The sequence below is a fragment of the Neopelma chrysocephalum genome, unplaced genomic scaffold, assembly GCF_003984885.1.
Source record: "Neopelma chrysocephalum unplaced genomic scaffold, ASM398488v2 Primary Assembly neopelma1_75, whole genome shotgun sequence".
Lineage (NCBI taxonomy): Eukaryota > Metazoa > Chordata > Aves > Passeriformes > Pipridae > Neopelma > Neopelma chrysocephalum.
The window spans coordinates 1152936-1171918 of record NW_020897736.1 but is presented as its reverse complement, the minus strand read 5'-3'; the positions used below and the strand labels follow the sequence as shown (position 1 = coordinate 1171918).

The following is an 18983-nucleotide window of genomic DNA, read 5'->3' as shown; positions in this document are numbered from 1 at the left end:
GCTTTAAAAATGTAGTATGGCAACTAGCTGCAACAGAAGAAACAAAATCTGAAAATATAGGATAGGCAGGTTAAAGAGCAGACTTTCTAGAAGACTGAAAATTCAGGACAATTGAAAGTCTTTATTATCACTTCCTCCTTTGTGTTTAAGAAGAAGTACAAATAGATAGTCCATCCATTCAGTGGAAAGTCTGTTGTCTGTCAGAATCCTCTTGGGTAGGTCTCACAGTGCACAGAACTTGCTTTTTGAGGGTCTCATCAAAGGTCAAGGATTGTATTGATCATGGCAACATGATTTTCATCTTGTTCTAGCAGAAAAATAATGAAAGAGTCTTGCAAGGCAATATGGGAGTTCTTCATTGCATCTATTTCAAGTTCTCTGTGGAGACACAAAAGATACCCATCTGGGAAGCTGACAGTCCATTGTCATTCTTAAACATTAAATGCACAGGAAAGACTGTTAAAGTACAGATCTCTGCACTTCTCTGGCTGTTCACCACTCATGCAGATATCCAAGGTTTTGTTGTCAGGACTTGGTAATAGGTAGCAAACTCAGTAAATATTCACTATCACATTATTTTAGCTTCATCACTAAAATAATCACTGACTAAACAAAGGAAGGAAATGGAAAACTATATGTTGAAAAAAAAGCTCTCGTCCTATGTTATACACATATTATAAGTTACATGTGCAAGGAGTGGTCATGGTTTCACTTAAACCCCCTCTCACTCATTATATTTTTTTTAAAGTACCATGAAGGTTTTGGATAATTTTACTGAGGACATGCTGTTGTTGAATAGGAAATTTTTGTCTTCATACATATGTGTATATATATATAATACATATATACACACACGCACACACATATATATGTAAAAGCAATTATGTCATTAGTAAAATGATGTCATCAAAGTGCATCAAGCATATGTATAAGCTACGTAGTTATTTAAAAGCTAAAGTGTTCAGAGTCTGAAAAGGAAAGGAATAATATTGCAAAAGTTCCAAACAACCATTAGAAAATGGTTAGACAACATTTAGACAACATTTTGGCTTGCTATAACTTGATAAAAACAAATAAATTTTAAGAAATCCACTGTGTAGAATTGTCAGTGTAAAACCTGTGGTGTGAAGCATCTCTTTAGAGCTGATATTTCATCCAAGTTTATTTTCTTGGTGCCATCATGTGGATAAAACAAAAATTACTGTGAAAAGCCCAGAACTCAATGCAATTCCTGTCAAGCTTCCAGATCTGTAGTGTTTGCAGTAAGTCCCCTTTACTGCCATCACTTATTTATAGAAAGTACAGTATAAAATATATGACCCTAATCTCTTTCAGATGCGTCTCATGGAAGAAAACTTGAGGGACCACCAGAGAGCTCAGGATGAGGCAATAACAAAAACTCAGTTGCTGGAACAGACTGTGAAAAGCTTGGAGTATGAACTGGAAGCCAAAAACCACTTAAAAGACGATCGGGCAAGACAAATCAAACTAATGGAGGTAAAAGACATCCTTAAGGGTTTGTTTCTTATTTGAAGAAATTAAAATAATACTGATTTTTCACATGGTTTCTGCCAGGGAAGAGTCAAAATAGCTTGATGTTGTTGAAAAGCCACGTAGTATTACAGCAGGAATTATTCTGGAGTATTCTAAAGGTGATCTGTTAGCATATCTATTGTAACATGGTGTGTTCTAAATTAGAGCTGTTCTTTCGTCATTTTAATTGACTTCTTTTTAATTAATTTTATCTGGAGTTTATCAGGCAAATTTGCATTCATTTTATTTGTAGGCCCATCGCTGCGAACTTTAAGAATATTTTGAAGTGTAAGTTCTACTTAGCATTTGATATCAGTTCATTTCAGGAGTCTGTACAATATCATGATTTTGACCACCTGGTTACAGGGTCAGCTTCAAAACTGTTCACTTCAACTAGGCTGCCACTTGACTTTCATAAACAAACCTTTATAGCATTGTACTCATAGGAAAAGAAAATTGTCTTCCAAATGTGTAATGTAATTTAGACACTCAGAAACAGTCTCTAGAAACATTACAGAATTTCTTTTATTTTCTTGGATTTGGTGGACATGATTAAAAAAAGGAAGCAAAGTGTCTATTTTACTTCTGTCAGACAAACAAATTCATTTTAAAGGCTTATCTACCTGCCATCTTTTTTGGTAGGTTCTGCACGTGTTTTAAGAGGCATTTCAGTTTTCAGGCCTAATCTTTCCAACAGTTTGAGTCCTGAAGTTTAAGGAATAGCAATCTGAAGAGGATAGGAAGTAGTATGTTGAAATTACTTTTCTTTGTTCCGCTTAGGACAAGTTGTCTAACCTGGAACTTGAGCTTGATGAAGAAAAGACTAATTCAGATTTGTTGTCTGAGAGGATCAGCAGATGCAGAGAACAGGTACTTGAACAAGTTTCCAACTTTTGTATGATGGTTCTATGAAAAAGTGTTATTAGGGTCACAATCAATATTGATCAACTCAATAATGATTAGCATAGGACTTATCTGCTATACTTCAAAAGAGTATGAAAATCCAAAAACCCCAAGTTCACATCATGAGTAAATGTGCTCCTTCATGTCATCACAGACCAATTTTTTCATGTTTTCCTAACTGGAAAACAGACACAGAATGTATATAAAGACTGAAGACCATTATCAGACTCTAACATTCTTGATGAGCTTCATCAGGTAATCATTGATGCATGCAGAGATGATGCTATTTCAGGCTCAGTTTTGGTGCTGAAGCTGTCAGAGAAAGGCCTTTGTGAAGAGTCTTTTAAATTGAAAGATCATGATTTTACTCTTACTGAAAAGTAATTCAGCATAATAAAGTCTTAATTTCACAGAAGGAGGAGGAGCTTAGGAAACTGTGGAATTAATGAGTGAAATCAGCTGAACTGAGGATGCTAGACCAGAGAGAGCTTTGTTTTCATTATAAGTGTAAAAACTGATTAAGGTATATCAAAGGTAAGATAGTTGGAAAGCATTTTCCACATGAAAACATCAACCTTTTGTTCCAGAAATGTTCAATAGCCCAGAAAGAAGGGAAGAAGGGTTTATTAATGAGGTAGTGTCTCACAGGGCAAAAAATGTGAAGATAAAGTGATAGGTCTCACGTAGCTCAGCAACTAACATAGTAATTCAAACAAGTAACACAAAGGATTTTGACTGTGTAAGTAGAGAAGTTGTGGAGATTGTATGATGAAGTCTCAGTCAAGATAAAAAGTACCCCAGGTATGCCCTCAAATATATATATATATATATATTCCTTTATATTCAAATAAAGAAATATTTTGCTTTTGTCTTCTGTAAGGCCAGTGAATGTGCAGGTGGGGCGAAGTGGAATGAGTGTATTGCAGATGAGACCTCTGAGTTGGAAATTACCAGGTGTTAAGAGAATTAGGAGGTCATTAAGAGGCCTTAATAGTATTATTTGAGATTTCTGAAAGAACTGACAGGTCCTGTAACAAAGATTTATAATAAACCAGAAAAGTAGAGTATAGGGCCTGATTACTGCAAAAGTAGCCAGAGCACCTATGGCTGAGTAGTCAGGATTGTGCAAGTTATTTATTAGTTCACGAGAAGGAATACAGTGATGTGTCTACCTTGGAATATCATGGTCTAGACAATGTTCTTTGCCTTAGTTGTGCATTCTGAAAGATGTGAAACTGCTGCATAACTCATTACAGCATGCTCACTACTACATGAACTTCATGTAACTCTGCATGAAGTGCTAGAGCTCACAGTAATTTCCTAGAAGTCCAGGAGACAATTAGCATTGAGGTACAACCCACAATAGTCTGTTTTCATTTCTCTTTCTTTCTCCAGAAAAAGAAAAACAATACTGCAGACATTCTTTTGAATAGCTTTAGCTCCAGAGGGAGAACAGAAAGTAAAATCTTAGTTTCTGTGCCTTTTTGATGCAATTGTGTGTTTCACTGAGGCAGCTGGGGAATTTAAAGTGAGTTAGAGCTCAGCTTTCTTTTCACACATCTTGAAGCACCAAGGCTCCATCACTGCTTTGTCTGGACTCAGGTTACGGAGATTCTGGTTGACTCTGATACAGACTTTTTGCTGTTGTTGCACTGCTATTGTACAGACCCCAAGGCAGCAGGTGAAATGGGATGTAAAGGACCCATCATAATATGGGGTGATGCTATTGTTAAATCAGGAAGCCTTTAATACTGGAGTCTGTGCCTGTCTTGTAAACCTGGGATAAAAGAACTTTAGTTACAGCTGCACTACACCTATAGTAAGTTAATTTGCTAACTGAATGGAAACCAAAAATACAGTTTGGTGACCAAAATGTTACATAATGGGTAAAAAATGTGTTTATTTTGAGGTCTGGAGTTTCTCATTTCACACATGAGTTACAAAGGTTGCTTTGTTTTGATTTTATGCCAGAATGACTAAGTAGTCAAATTACTAAAGAGTATTTCAGGGTCTGCTAAGCATTTATAATGACATGAGAAACTATAATGGATTTGTTTTGGTAATATCTGTATTTCTGTACATTTTTCAAATTATTATTATAAATGTGTTATTTTAACATACCAATAATGAACTATAATACTCAAATTTCCAGTAAAAACAAATTTATACAACCTCTTCTATTTTACATAAAGCTGAATGTTCCAATAAACATTGGCAGGACTAACAGTTCACATTTCATTTACCTCAAAATGTTATTCTTTTTTAATTTAAACACCCTTTTGGATCTGGATGGTTGCATGAGACACTGTTCTCATCTCCTCTGCATTCTCAGGAGGTACCATAGCAAAGTGGAAACAGGGAAAAGTGGGTCATATCTTATTAGTTTTAAAATTATAAGGTATAACTGTAGAAAGACCAAAATGATCAACACACACACACACATATATGGAAAGCCTGAGTGCTCAGCTGCTCTTTGAGTCTAAAGTGAGCAGGGACAGGACACATTTTACTACACGATGGATTCTTTTCCTACAAACAAGTGAAATGAAGTACCTCTTGCCATTTTTGAAAAGTGCTTAACATTCCTGCCTCAATTCCTGTATTCTGTGAAAATGCAAACATGAGTCTATTAACTTCAGAGTTGTTTCCAGTAAGTGTGAAAAAGGGACTAATTAGTTTTCATGACAATTTTAGAATAAATATGAAAGGATAAAATTGTGCTGACTGCATCATTCACTTCCTTTTGGTGAAGTGTTCCCAATGGATAGCTGTATACCTGCTCTTAAGCTGGCTCCAGGTGTGGGAAGCAAACAAGTGAAAATGTGGATATGAAGGCTGCTTTTCAATAATGAAGTATCAAAGGGGTTTGTTTGGCTTTAGCTTGTTTGTAAAACATTGGGGTTTTTGGTCACATACTTGGAAACTGTGTATGTAGGTGTATATATAGGCGCACGCACACACATATATATGTATATTACTTTACTTAGGAATTAAGAAACAAGCTGTAAACCTAGTGCAAGATGGTAAACAATAGTGACAGCATCTAAAACATTATTAGAAATCAAATTGCTTTCACTAATAATGAACTCAACAGCTGCTTCTAATCCTAAAGCTGGCACAAAATGCTGGTATGTCTGATAAAGCTTTCTAAAATCTGATACTGTTGGTTTTCTCTTTTTTTTTTTGTTGTTAACGTTCTTCAAATCCAGCTGTGATAACTTAAGCTGCAGAAATAGTTTGTTCTTTTATTGTAATTAAAATATATTAGATGTAGGAAAGGTAGAACATGAAGCAGAGTTCCACATGGTGTGTACATGGAGTTTGTACTGTGACACTGGTGTGTTCTTCTTACTGCTGGGAAATCAGTGACACTAAGCACATTTTGGCAGACAGCTGCTATTTTTTGCTTTGTGCCTGTTAATTATGAGTCTACTATTGAAAAAATGGGAGGAGATAAGTGAAAACAGCAAGAGTTGTGTCCTGCTGTCCTTCTCTTTTCCAACCTCCCGTATTTATTTGCACGTAGCTGTCTGATCCTGATCAGATCGAGCACTTTTTCTCTCTCCTGTTATTCTGTGAGATTGCATTTACCAAGAGGTGTCCAACAACAGTAGCAGTCATCTTGGAAGTATAATAATTGTCCTCTAAATAATTCCTTAATTTGAACCTTGGGAAGGTTGCACAAATTTGTCACAGCCTTTGAGCACAGTAAGAGCGCAGTGGAACTTTGGAGTGGTCCATTAAGCAAGTTCCTACATAAAACAAAAACCCTTTCTTCAGTTAGCAGTTACATTTTTAATTAGTCATTCATTTTACCACAAATTTTGCTTTATTTCTTTCTGGGTCTGTCTTGATGGCTAAAGCAATTACAGGAGAATTAATTCTAGGTAATCCCTCACATTATAAATTTTTTCACCCATTTAATGAATAAATGCAGCCACTGAACAAATGCATGATTTTAATTTGTGTCTATAAAATAATATTTTAACATATAAAATTTTACTATATAATGCATAACATTTTGTGATTATTAGCCTTCTATGTGACAATGAGAGCTTTTGAGAAATTACCTGGCTGTTGAGAACACAGCCACGTGCTAACATTTGTATTCTAGTAGCTGTTCTGACCTTAGTTTTCAGAAATGCCTTCTGCTCTTCTGAAACCATAGTGTGACATAACATATGCAACTGCATGCATTGCTACCGTGGTTTGTATTCATATATTAATTTCAAAGCTACAGAAACAGTGTAAATTATTTCTTTTAAACATGTGATTAACGAAAAGTATATCTTTTAATATTATAATGTGGTTAAAAAAAGGCCTAAGGTAAATTTTGATGTGCTGCACTTTTTTGACCTTCACATTCTTAGCATTGCTTTTGGATTTTTTTTTTAATGCAAGAATTCCCAATGACTTTGGAAAGACCTTTACTGGGATAAATGTGTAACTTAGAGCTGCCTAGCTGGGATGGTGTGTTTGTGCAAGTTCATATGTAACTGATGCAGAGCAGGGAAGAATGCTGTGGCCACTGCAATCTCTATCAGTGTTTTTGCAGGTACAGTGATTGGCAAAGATGTTCACTGTGTTCCCCAGTGATTCAGCATCATAAACGCTGTGCAGGGAATAGCACAAATGCTGTGCTAACAATTGCTGTGCCTGCAAAGACTTGAGGCTCTTTGGGAAGTCTTGTGAAGACTTGAGGGTCTCAGCAGAAACAAGAGGCAACAGAAGTATTTCAGCACTGCAGATTTTTCCTTCAGCCCGGAAGTTTCAGTAGCAGCTGTTGGGCAGTTCAGAGTTTCTCTTTGAGCCTCAAATTTAATATTTTTTTTCCAGTCAGTCCAATAGTGAAACAAACTCATGCTGCATTCTTACATTGACTCTGGATTGATCAGGTAGTTTTTAACATCTTACACACGGACAGTGTATCTTTCTTGTGGTTATTGAATATGCAACTGAAATATTTACAGAAACTGGAGCAAAAGTTGTCTTTTAACAAGACAGGCAAAAACATCCCCTCCCCAAACCTGGAAGCTGGTGCTCCTGGTATGACAGACATAACACTGACTAGAGGAGGGGAGAAGTGTTCATGTCCATTGTGCAGCAGAGTCTGTTGAAAAAGAGATTCTACTGTTCTCATTCATATAGAAAACTGCAATTGTCTGTAGAGTGTTTCACTGAGTTCTGGGCACTTCTCTGCAGCTACAAGTTTGTGTTTAATAAAGTGAAAATTTATTTAGACTAGTCAGCAGCTTAAAGGTAAGGTGTCATTTCAGAGGTTCAGATTTAGGTATGGAGAAAACACTTGTGAAAGGTGTTTGAAGTCTGATGTGATGCAGAAGTCTGTCCTGCCACAGGCTGTATCTCTCATGCAGCAGTTCCTTGCTCCAGAACATATGTATTGAACATCAGCAATATCCACTGTGGGTGTAAAATGCCTAGGGTAAGTACTGGGAATAACATCTACTTCCTGAAGTGGAAAATTTTGTTCAAGGCTGTAACTGTAAAGCTCATCTGAAATCATGTGGATGTCTTGAATTCTGAGAAAGGGCTTTTCTTCTCATTGCATAGGTATGCCTACATTATATATATACATACACAAAGTATCATATAGATAAATGTAAATGAAATCTTTTATTGACATTTCTCTTTTCTTTCTATAATAGATTGAACAAATGAGGACAGAGCTACTTCAGGAAAGAGCTATAAAGCAAGATTTGGAGTGTGACAAAATTTCGTTGGAAAGACAGGTGACTGTATCTGACTGTAAATCCTTTGACTGCTTTCAGAAGAGCTGTTCTGTAAAGTCTTAACTGTGTTTCTGGAACACTGTTGGAGATACAATTTCAAGCAATTGTGATTTTAGTTGAGTGTTTTCTTCTATAGGAGTAAAGAAGTTTTCTGCAGCTCAGTGATCTTTGAAAGTAGGATTACTATCATGGCCCTTAGCTGAGATCCAGAGGAAAGCTGTCTTAGCAAGTCATAGTATTGTTGACAAGCACAAGAACGTAAAACAGATTGTAGTGGGAATTTAGAGAACATGCTTGTACCACACACCTGATTTGGTGCCTTAGATTATCTGAAATTAATCTCATCTTAATCGTTTGAGAAAAAAGAATGCCACCTACTGGTATATACTATGTACATTCTTATACTTTAGTTCTGGCTTTTCTATCATAGTCTTTTTTTCAGTGTTTGAGACCTGAATTCATGGTTTGAAGTTCTGTAACAAAGAGCTTCATTTTCTATTTCTCATGTTACTCTTTTTTTGCCTTTTTTTTTTTTTCTGGCAACTCTTTCATTAGGTCCCCATTGGAAACCTAAATTACTGTGCCTCAGAAAAATGAAAGTGTGAATCTGAGCAAAAACCTCTGCTTTTACAAATCTTTTTCAAACTATTTATGTAGTAGGTGTAACATTGCATAGTTAAGAAAGGGAGGGGGAAACCCAGTAACAGCTTTGATAGAGTAAAACAATATTGGATGTAATTTCTTTGTCTGCTTGTTGTAGCCATACACCAGGGAGTTACAGAAGAACACAGAATTTGACAAAAGAACTGTGTGGAGCATAAGACAGATCTGACAGACTATTTGAAAAAAAATATTGACATATTAAAAAATACTGTTGGAAGGGGCTTGCAACTCTCTGAAATTCAAGGCTCCATTTAATCCTAAAACCTAACTGAAGCTGAACACAAAATTCTTTTTGATAAGGCACACTCATAGAAAATCTGTTTGTAGCAAACTGTAAAATCTCACATTCTTTTTCCACGTTTACTGAACTAAAAATGTAGTGATCACCTTATGTTTTCCTGAAGAAATTAATTTTGTGCTAAGGTGATATATGTTAATTTGAGTCTATAAGTAGTAATCAAGTGTGTTCCAACTCTAGAACAAAGACCTGAAGAGCCGAATCCTTCACCTGGAGGGTTCTTACCGGTCCAGTAAAGAGGGACTTGTTGCTCAAATGGAAGCAAGGATCACAGAGCTGGAAGAGCGACTTGAAAATGAAGAAAGGTGAAACCAGTTGTTAAGATCAAAACGTGCATGTTTGTTTTTATTATGTCCTCTTGCTAATATTAAGTCTCTATTACAATTAACTTGATTTTTTTTTCTCACAAGCACAAAATTAAGATGGTTACTGTTTCATGAAAGCATTGCAAATTTTCTTTTTGACTGAAAGCACAGCAGAAGTTGTCTTATAAATTTAAAACTGGGCACTGTAACATGGTTCCATAGCTCCTTGTCTTATCAATGTCTAATATCAGTAATAGACTTAGAAATATTAACTGTATTTTAACATTCCACTTTCATGTTCACTTCATTCTCTGATCTTGGAGGAGTGTATTTTTGTTTCTAAATGTTGCTCTGGTGACAGAAGAAATTCCACTTAGTCCTTCATACTTTTGAACAAATTTCTTAATATGTTGCATGGAATCAGTAAATCAAAGTAGGGACCGTTAGTAGTTATTTGATTCTTAGAGGATTGCTAAGGAATTATATCATGATTGGAAGTATTTCAGTTCCTTTTTTACAAAAGTGTCGTTTGTTTGTTTGTTTTCCAGGGATAGAGCGAATTTCCAACTAAGTAACCGCAGGCTTGAGAGAAAGGTGAAGGAATTAATGTTGCAAGTAGATGATGAACATCTGTCACTGACAGATCAGAAGGACCAGGTAGACTAATATGCCAATATCTGATATTAATCCTACTAACATAAATCATCATGTATAAGAGATATGAGAAGAACGTAGGTAGATGCTGATTACTCTGTTGTTTGTGAACTCCCACTGAGTGAGATTCGCAGTGCTGTTGTCATCATGTGCTTTTGTCTGGTACTAAATGGTTATTCATTTTGGAAATTATGAAAAGAAAGCACTTGTAGAAGCAATGCTATAATTATTTTAAGAAATAAAGCAGATAACAGACAGTAAGTGATCCTATAAATACACCAACAAATAATATGTTCTGTTTTGCCACCATAACATTTTGTTTAAAGAAACAAGTTGTTTATTGTTAAATATAGGCTATAAGTATTAAGCATACATTGATGTTCTAATAGCAACATGCTCTACCATTCCTGTGGTCTTTGTTGATTCCTTGCTTAAAACTTGACTTGTTTCAGCATGTGAGTCAAACAGTAATGTTCTGCCCAGAGAATGAACAGTTTGTTTCAAATTGCAGACATCTGTTAAGATTATCTGTAAAAAAAAAAATGGTATCCCATCATTTCTCATGAAGTCTAATGCTGACTTTCAGATATTTCTGAAGCAGAGGATTACAGTGTCACTACACTGGCAAAGTTTTGTCTTTATTCTCCCTCTCATAGATGCTGGAAGAATAAAATCCCTTTAATTAAAACAGTCCTCTAATCAGCTGACATGTAAATATTTCAGTTGAGTTTGCGTTTGAAAGCAATGAAACGTCAAGTGGAAGAAGCTGAAGAAGAAATAGACAGACTGGAAAGTGCGAAAAAGAAACTTCAGAGAGAACTTGAAGAGCAAGTAGACATAAATGAACAGTTGCAAGGACAGCTTAACACTGCAAAGAAAGAGTTAAGGTAGGATGACTTGTCAGACCTTGGTTCTGTATCACACCACCCCTCACAATCTGACCTCTTGCTCCCATAGTCCATGAGCTGAGGGCTTCCTCTACAAGGCTGTCGTGAGCAGACAGAGTTTAAGACACAGACCTGTGAAACTCCTCTGCATTTCCTTTCTCTGCAAATGTTCTCCGACTCTTTCTAGTGTGCTCTAGGTGTCCCAACCTTTCCAAGATCTCCCTGCTGAATAAAGTCATTGAGGCAGGGCATATAAAATGGAAAAAAGTGTGGGTCTTGTCACCCGTATTGCTTGTAGTAATAAAAATTTCCTGCCAATGGCTGAGGTGTACAGTTATCCTGTTAGTTTTCCTTAGCTGTCTTTGAACATCCCAGTGTGCAAAGTTTACAGTTTCCCCTGCCTGTCACTTTAGTTAGAGGGGCTTGAAAATGTGGTTGCTTGCTCTTCACACTCTTGTACGTTCCTTTCATGTAAGGTGCACTCCATGAAAAACTGTCCCTGGTGAAGCACAAGTTTCTTTGGCGTCCTTTAAAAATGTAAATCCTACCAGGCAATGTTTTAAGTTTTGTATAAGTGTTGTGCACGTAGATGTGCTGTTTTTATAGCAAAGATCTGCATTTTTGTTTTAGTAGACTGAAGAAGTCACCAAGTAAAGTGTTGGCTGATTCTGATGATGATGACGACGACGATGATGATTTCAGCACAGATGGTGACAGTCTCTGTGAAGTACCTTCAGGAAATAACTTTTCAAAAGATGATGACACAAAAGTCTAAATAAATAATGATGTGATTCCTTGAAAGTGCTGGAAGGATAACATAAATTATCAAGAAACTGGATGTTCTAGAAGCCAAATGACATAAAGGGATTTAAGAGTTGGGAATATAATGCTTCCATCCATACTGTGCCATTTTCTTATTTAGATCTCCACTGTTTATTATAGGATTGCATTATAGAACAGCTATAAAACACAAGATGTATATAACAGCTACTGAAAACACAGGGATAATGTTTCACATTGGAAATGGGATTTTGCTAAAATTCTGTTTAAGTAAAAAGCCATTTGAAAGTAATTCAAAATTAGTTTTTAGTTATTAAAAGCTTTTCCCTAAAATTAAGGAAACCACAGAAGATTATGTAATAATTGTAAGTAGGGGAAAATGATGTATAAAATGTAAATATTTTAAACTTCATCTTTTTATTGACTACTTTAGTACTATTTTGTAAAGTTTCTAATATTATATAAATCAGTTTGATATGTAAAGTCCTTAAATTTATATTGAACGCTATATTTGGGTTTTCACTAAGAGGAAAACAAATGGAAATTAATACTTTTTGTGCATTACAGAGCAGTCTCACAGTTCCTGGGCCAGGAAGTACATTTTAAAAGCAGTGCAAGTTTTATTGTATGTTCTGTATACTAGAGGTCAAATGTTAATCCTGCCTGTTGACTTTAAAAGGACCATCACAGCTGCATGATGAGAGAGGCCTGCCTGCATCTTCCTCCTAAACTCCATTTGGGAAGCTTCCTGTTCTTCGTAGGGAAGGGTGAGAATGATGTCAGTTGTTACTCGGTATCTTTCATTTCCTGAAAGGATTTCAATCCTGCCAGAGGCAGAATGTTACAGCCTGCTGATTTGAGGACACTGGGACAGTCTTATCTTCAAGTTTTTAAAGAGTCCCCCTCGTTTCAGTAAAATTAGTTGTGGTCTTTGAATTAAATACATGGTTAAATCTGTTCAGTAATTGATACCAAAATTTTATGCTTGCTTGCAAGAAATTGCACCAGGGAAACACAAAACATGTAACCTGATCTTTATTGAGCATCTATTTGTGATATATTGCAGTGTGTGGTCATATTTGCAGTTATATATTAGTATTTCAGTTTACAGAAGTATTTTGGGTGATCCATCTATTCAACAAACTTTGTGGGAATTTTAAATTTTCCATTTTGTTGCTAAAAATATTTTTTTGCCACTTATATCACACTAGACTGGTTTTGCTCCTTTGCAAATCTAGAATTGTAAGGAAAGGGCACTACTACAATAGTTAGGTCTTGTCTGTTTATTAGTATTTGTCCCCAGTTACAGGTTAGTGAGCACCTCTTCACTGGTTCAGTCAAGAAGTAGTGTAATTGTAAAAAATACTTTGAACTGAAGTTGCTGGGAGCCTCCAGTATTTCCACAAAGGAATCCACTGAAGAGAGCGAATTTAACAGCTCTGAAAGTGAGGCTGATTGACTTGGTTAAGGCAAAACTCCTGACAATGGCAGGATCCCTTTTCATGCAGTTACCTGGAGGCAAACTCCTGCCAGCAGGATCAGGAATCTATTCGTGCATAGCAATTACAGACTCTTCTGCCATGGAATTCCCTTCAACTTGAGTTTGAGCATTTGAATTATATGGGAAATAATATGAATGACATAGTTGTAATACTGTCTCTGTGTTTTGTATGTGTTCAAGTAGCAAACAATGTGTATTTTTTGCAGTAGCTTTACTATTTTGACAACTGGAACAGCCTTTTGTCCAAGAAGACCTGCACTACACTGTACTGACAATCATCAGAGAACCTGCTGTGATTTATATGTTGTTGTTTCATTTGCATGTTTATGTAGACTTATCTTTAAACAACTGATTCCAACCCCCAGTACTTTATCCTACAATGTTCATAGATGACTCTTATTTCAAACCACTGGAAGAAAATCACTTAATATTGCATCTACCTCCAGTTACACTAAACTGTAAACTAAAATTCACTTAAAATAAACAGTCAGCTCTCTCAGTTCCACCTTGTATGTACATATCGCTTGATATGACAATTGAATTTCATATACAAGATGCATGTGTTTAAAACATAACACAAAAGTAATTACATGGGAAATACTGATGCTGTGAACAAGTTTCTGCATTTTCTTCTCTTTGGATAGCTGCTTTCTTTGTAACTTGTAAAGCAGGTGGCAGGTGTAACATCTAGAAGACTCCTCATTTGAGCTTAGAAGGAAAGAGGCACATTGTTGCAGACTCTTACTGGGAGAGATCCTTCTTGTTACACATCCCTCCCCACCCGTGTTTTCAGAAAAAACTCATCTTTAGTTTGTTCATTTACACTTGGAAATGGCATTTCCTCTTTAGAGTTCTCAAATCATATGACTAAAATCAAAGAAAATCTTAAGACACTCAGTATTTCAACTCATTCACAAACCAGTTGGTAGCTCTGTTTCCCGATACATGCTGGCTTTGGTGATGGCAAAATCATCTTGATTGCCACAAACAAGACTGATAGTAGTTTAAGGACATCTGATTTGTTCACTCCATCTCCTATTTATTTTGATCAAAACTCGTCTTAAATCAAGGTTTAGTTTAGAAAAATTTTCCTGATATTTTCATGTAATCTCTTTTTGAATGAATTTCAGAAGAAGCTCTTGACCCCTAAAAGGAAGCAAGAGGGAGAATATGTAAGGAAACATGGCTGTGAGAGACATTCAGTCCCCAGAAGTTTGAATAAACATCAGAGTTTCTGGTGAATTACAAAGAGGTGGCTTGAATTCTGAGCTGTATAGTCCTTCAGTTTTCTTCCATGGTACTATAATATCTCTTAAACAAACAGACCCAAGCTAAATCATGTTTTCTATAAACCTAACCTGATGACTTTTATAGTGGATGCTTCTCTCTCAGTGTAAGTAATCTGTGGTGAACAATGAACTTTTTGTCCTCTCTGGAATTAATGGTCTTGGTTTCCTGAACCTTCTTTTGTAGATAAGAGAATACAAGTGAACTTCTACAAGAGTGTTTTGATGTTTTAAATCACCAGCATTGAGCAAGTGCTCCAAGATCTTTCCAGCAATTGCTATACAATGCAAACTATATGAATGTTAAACAATCAAGTGAACAAAATCCTCCTGTCCTCCATAGGCTCTTCTCTCACTGTCCAAGTAATGAAATTAAGGATATTCATCATAATAATGCATTTTAATGCCCTTGAGTTTGGAAAGCATCCCTATTCATAAAAGCATTAAGGTCTTTCAGACGTCATATCTTTTGTTAGTGCCTGGAGGAAAAACAGAAAAGGAGAAGTTGTTGTCTTCTTGCTGTCCCCTACCTGCTTCCTTGCTCTTCATTTAAGAAAAACCCTATATATGCAAATACCTCATTAGTTCAGCACTGTGCTTTTTATTGTTTAATCACCACACAGGTTCCCCCCTCACAATGTAGTCTCTTGGTGATGAGACTATAAATTGTTGACTAATCTGTTTGTTCCTCTGATTTATCCTCTTTCTTCTCAACTTAATTCTTTCCCTTTTCCTGATTAAATAATCTGTTCTGATTTACAGATAATTTTCTAAACTATTGCAGAAGCCATGTGTTTTCCTTATTTTTTACAGACCAGCTGTGTGCTTTGCAGAGTGAGCTACACAGTGCAATAGCTTTTAAGCCTCTTCTGGATCACACAGCATATTTTAGTAATTAAATGTTGATTCTTTTGGCTTACTGGGGCTTCCTATCCTGTGAGTAGAGCTACATGTTTCAGCTGCCTAATTTCTACCAACTGCAAAATGTTCAAAGGCTTTGCCAAAAGAGGAACATTCTTTAGAGATTTCCAGGGTTTCTAACACATTTAATTTCTTTTTTTCTTTTTTTTTGCATAAGGTTCTGACTAGGTCACATATTTAACCCTCTGACCCTACTGTGTTATAGTGGGGGAAGTTTCATTGTCGTTTCAAAATTTAATCATGAGCACTGGGCTATTGAGGAAAACGGTACAGAAATTAATGGAAGGGGTTTGGTTTTTTTTTTTTATTCTCAGTGTTTCTTTTAACATGTAAGAAAGGAAAGCCTTAAGAAGAAGGAGAGTAAAGTGCAGCAGACAAGGTCAAGTCCAGCAGTCAGTTTGGCCCTTCAGTGGTTGGTACCAGTGAACTTCATGTGACATCAGCAGAGACTGTGTTTTATGTAAACAGAAACATTTGCTGTTTTCTCCACTTCTAATAACAATTTGCTGGTTTGCTTAGATCCTGAAGCTTGCCATTAGCAGAAGAATAGGCAATTTAAAAATTTGACTTGAATTTGGGGCACAAATATATGATGAAAGTTTAAGCTCTTGAAGTTGTCGGTAGGAAACTGGAAACACTCCGTTGTGAGTGCAGGGAAGGGACTCATTATGGGTAACCTGAGTTTTGCTGTGCCTTCTGTGTGTTTCTGCTTCTTCAGCAGGATGGGCTTTCTAAACAGTGCTTCATATATTAGGTTACAAAGCTATTCTCACTAGTTTCAAGCACTCCTTTCACTTTGGTTGCATGCAGTCTGGCTAGGGTGGACCCTGCCAAAAGTCACAGTATGAAGTAAGGGAAAAATACAGATAGCAGGCAAGATCAACCCATGATCTAGTTCTGACTAATTTTGATTTCGACCGTCCCTTCACTCTTCTTAAAATGTTGCTTAAACCATCATAAACATACAGATACCTACCTTGGGCTGGGATCAGTATAAGATTTTATTTCCAGGGAAAGACTGTAAAAGTTAAGGATCAGGATGGTAAGGAGCACATTGAAGCAGTGCCTATGAAAGTATTGTGAGGAAATGCCTATTTCCTGTGTGTATTTGCAGCAAAGACTCTCAAGAGAGTCCAGCTGAGACCAATGATAGTGGTAGAAAAGGAGCAGCATATGTTTCTGGTATTTCTGTGGATGCACTGGTAATGGAGACTGATGAGCTGCATGTCCCTGGGCAGCAGGAGTAGTTCTGTTTTGCAGAAATGCTTTCAGAATCTTCCAACTTTGGATATTTAAGTGTCTGCCAGTATCAGAGGCATCTATTTTATGTGACTTATGTTCTATCTTACATTTTTTCCAGAAAGAAATTGTGTGTTTAGTTCTGTGTTTTCCATTGGATTTGGCTTTTTGTTAAAAGATCTGTTTACTTTTATGGCCTTGGAGTGGAAAGAGAGATGGGACTGTCTGGGACTCATCCCTGGGAAAACTCAGTCTGTGCCGGAAGTAAAATTTACTTTTCTAGAAAGCAGTTGCACTGTGCACAGCAGGGCTGGGCTGGGGACTGGAAGTTCACCTCTCACACCCACAGAGCTGGGTGTTCTCATCCCAGCCTGGCCTTTTCCTGGGAGCTGAGGGCTGAGGCCTGGAACCTGACTCGGCTGAGGCTGCCAGCATGTGATTTCTGTACTACAGATGAGATTGAGATTGGTATACTTTTAATTTTGTTCTTCAAGTCTTTTGGTTAAATCATAGCAAATTCTGTTTAAAGAAAAGGGACTCACTGGGCATTCGTGACTAGAGCATGCAAGAGCAAAGAGATGTGCACACACAGTCTGAAGGCAGAGAGAGATGGGTGTGCATCTCTGGGAGTGCTGGATCAGCTGATTTGGTTCCTGCCTGAAAACACAATCCCAGCTGTTTAAAGTTGATACACAAATTCAGTGGCTCTGGTCACACTGTGGGGACTCTAAGTCCTTCCCAGCACAGACCACTTTGATCTGAGTTCCAGCATTTTCTTGCTTATCTGCTGTGTGAAAGAGCTTTTTGGCAGAGTCCTAACAAGCCTATTAATTTGTCTTTTAAACACTTTCCCAGAAAGGAAAATAAGGGAAGCTGAACCATCTAGAGAAGACAGGATGGTCTAATAGTTGGAAATAGAACACAGAGAAGCAGGAGGATTCTAGTTTTTAATCTGTTTGAGCTGCTGTTTCAGTCCTTGACCTTCTCGTACTTTTGTCAACATGCCTAGAATATGGAGCACTAGACCTTGGAAACTTGATACTGTGTCTGCATTGAAACTTCCTGGAGAAAAATGTTAGGAAGAAATGCCAAGGGTCTGATTTTTACAGTGAATCTGATCTCTGTGCTTTCCCTGCTCTGTTTATCCTTTGCCCTGCAGTCTGTGACATGCTGCAATGCTTTCCAAGCCAGGAGCTGTTTTACCTGCCATACATCTGAGACTGAAGGTCTCATGCAGGCTCTGCAGTAACCAGCAGGCTCCGTGGAGCGTCTTTCCTGCAGAACAACAACCTGAAATCTACATTTCCTTGCTTTACAGGGAGCTTCAAATTTGGGGTTCTTCAAATAAGAAAAGAGTTTATGGTGTAACAGGTAGAATGGCTACGAAAAGTGGGAAGGAAAAGAATAAATTAAGTCAAACTATATAAAAGCTGTAAATGAGCCAACTAAAGAAGGGAAGCTTCCTGAATCAGGCCGTGTTTACTTGAAACACAGCCCCCTGTGCCTTGCTATTTCAGTACATATTGTGTGTGGTATCCAGCTGTTTTAAAGATAAGATCAAATTTGCAATTTAGATCAAAATGTCTCTCCCAACTGTGAACTTCTTAAATGTTACTGAGTCACAGTGGAACCATGGTCTGTGTGGGGCTGTCTGTGGTACTGCATGAGGATAAACATTTGTAAGGATGCCCACAGCTGTCTGAGCCTCCTATAGTGCTCAAGAGAATTCATCTCTTCAGTTTGCCTGGCATCCTTTGGCTGGGAAGTTCAGATGGAATTTAATAAGCATTGTGGGATCAGCAAAGAAAAGAATGAGAAATATATAGGGCCACTGCAACTGCTACTTGTGTGAGGGGATAGGAATCTTTGTAGGTGTGAGCTTGATAAGCCTTCTGTATGAGTGTACCACAGTGGTGCTATTGATACAGAGTGGGGATAGCAGACGGAAAACTTCAGTCTGCTTGATCAGCCTCCTTCCTCTTCTGCCCTCTTTGCTGTTGCTGCTTCCTATGGAGAAAATGAGCTGTAGTAGCATTGGGAAACCCCTACTCAGTAATCTGGAGTCCTTCACATTCTCTGCAGGAGAAAGGTAGCTGTAAATTTGTACAAATATAACGAACCAACTCAAAATTCTCACAAACTTGAATATTTGGGTTTTTTTAAATGAAACAGGTTCCATTTAAAAACACGCATGTGTTTGTAATAGATCCCATCAAAGTATTTTTTCAAAGACAAAACTGGATTTCCATCAGACCTGTCGCTT

The 18983-nt window shown here is 37.0% G+C and overlaps 1 protein-coding gene across 5 annotated transcripts in view; it reads left to right on the top strand.

The window, feature by feature from the left end:
- The window catches only part of CGNL1 (cingulin like 1), a 56201-nt gene extending 43945 nt beyond the window's left edge, over nucleotides 1–12256 (top strand). For 4 of the 5 annotated variants that reach the window (XM_027688442.1, XM_027688443.1, XM_027688444.1 and 1 more), the window contains 7 exons: nucleotides 1336–1497; nucleotides 2314–2403; nucleotides 8103–8186; nucleotides 9328–9452; nucleotides 10001–10109; nucleotides 10830–10993; nucleotides 11624–11892. In XM_027688442.1, the coding sequence (XP_027544243.1) occupies nucleotides 1336–1497; nucleotides 2314–2403; nucleotides 8103–8186; nucleotides 9328–9452; nucleotides 10001–10109; nucleotides 10830–10993; nucleotides 11624–11768 (879 nt within the window). In that variant the 3' untranslated portion in view covers nucleotides 11769–11892. Of the gene's footprint in view, nucleotides 1–1335; nucleotides 1498–2313; nucleotides 2404–8102; nucleotides 8187–9327; nucleotides 9453–10000; nucleotides 10110–10829; nucleotides 10994–11623 lie in introns of all 5 variants that reach the window. The other variant, XM_027688445.1, reaches the window with a different exon arrangement.
- The last annotated feature ends 6727 nt before the right edge of the window (nucleotides 12257–18983 follow it).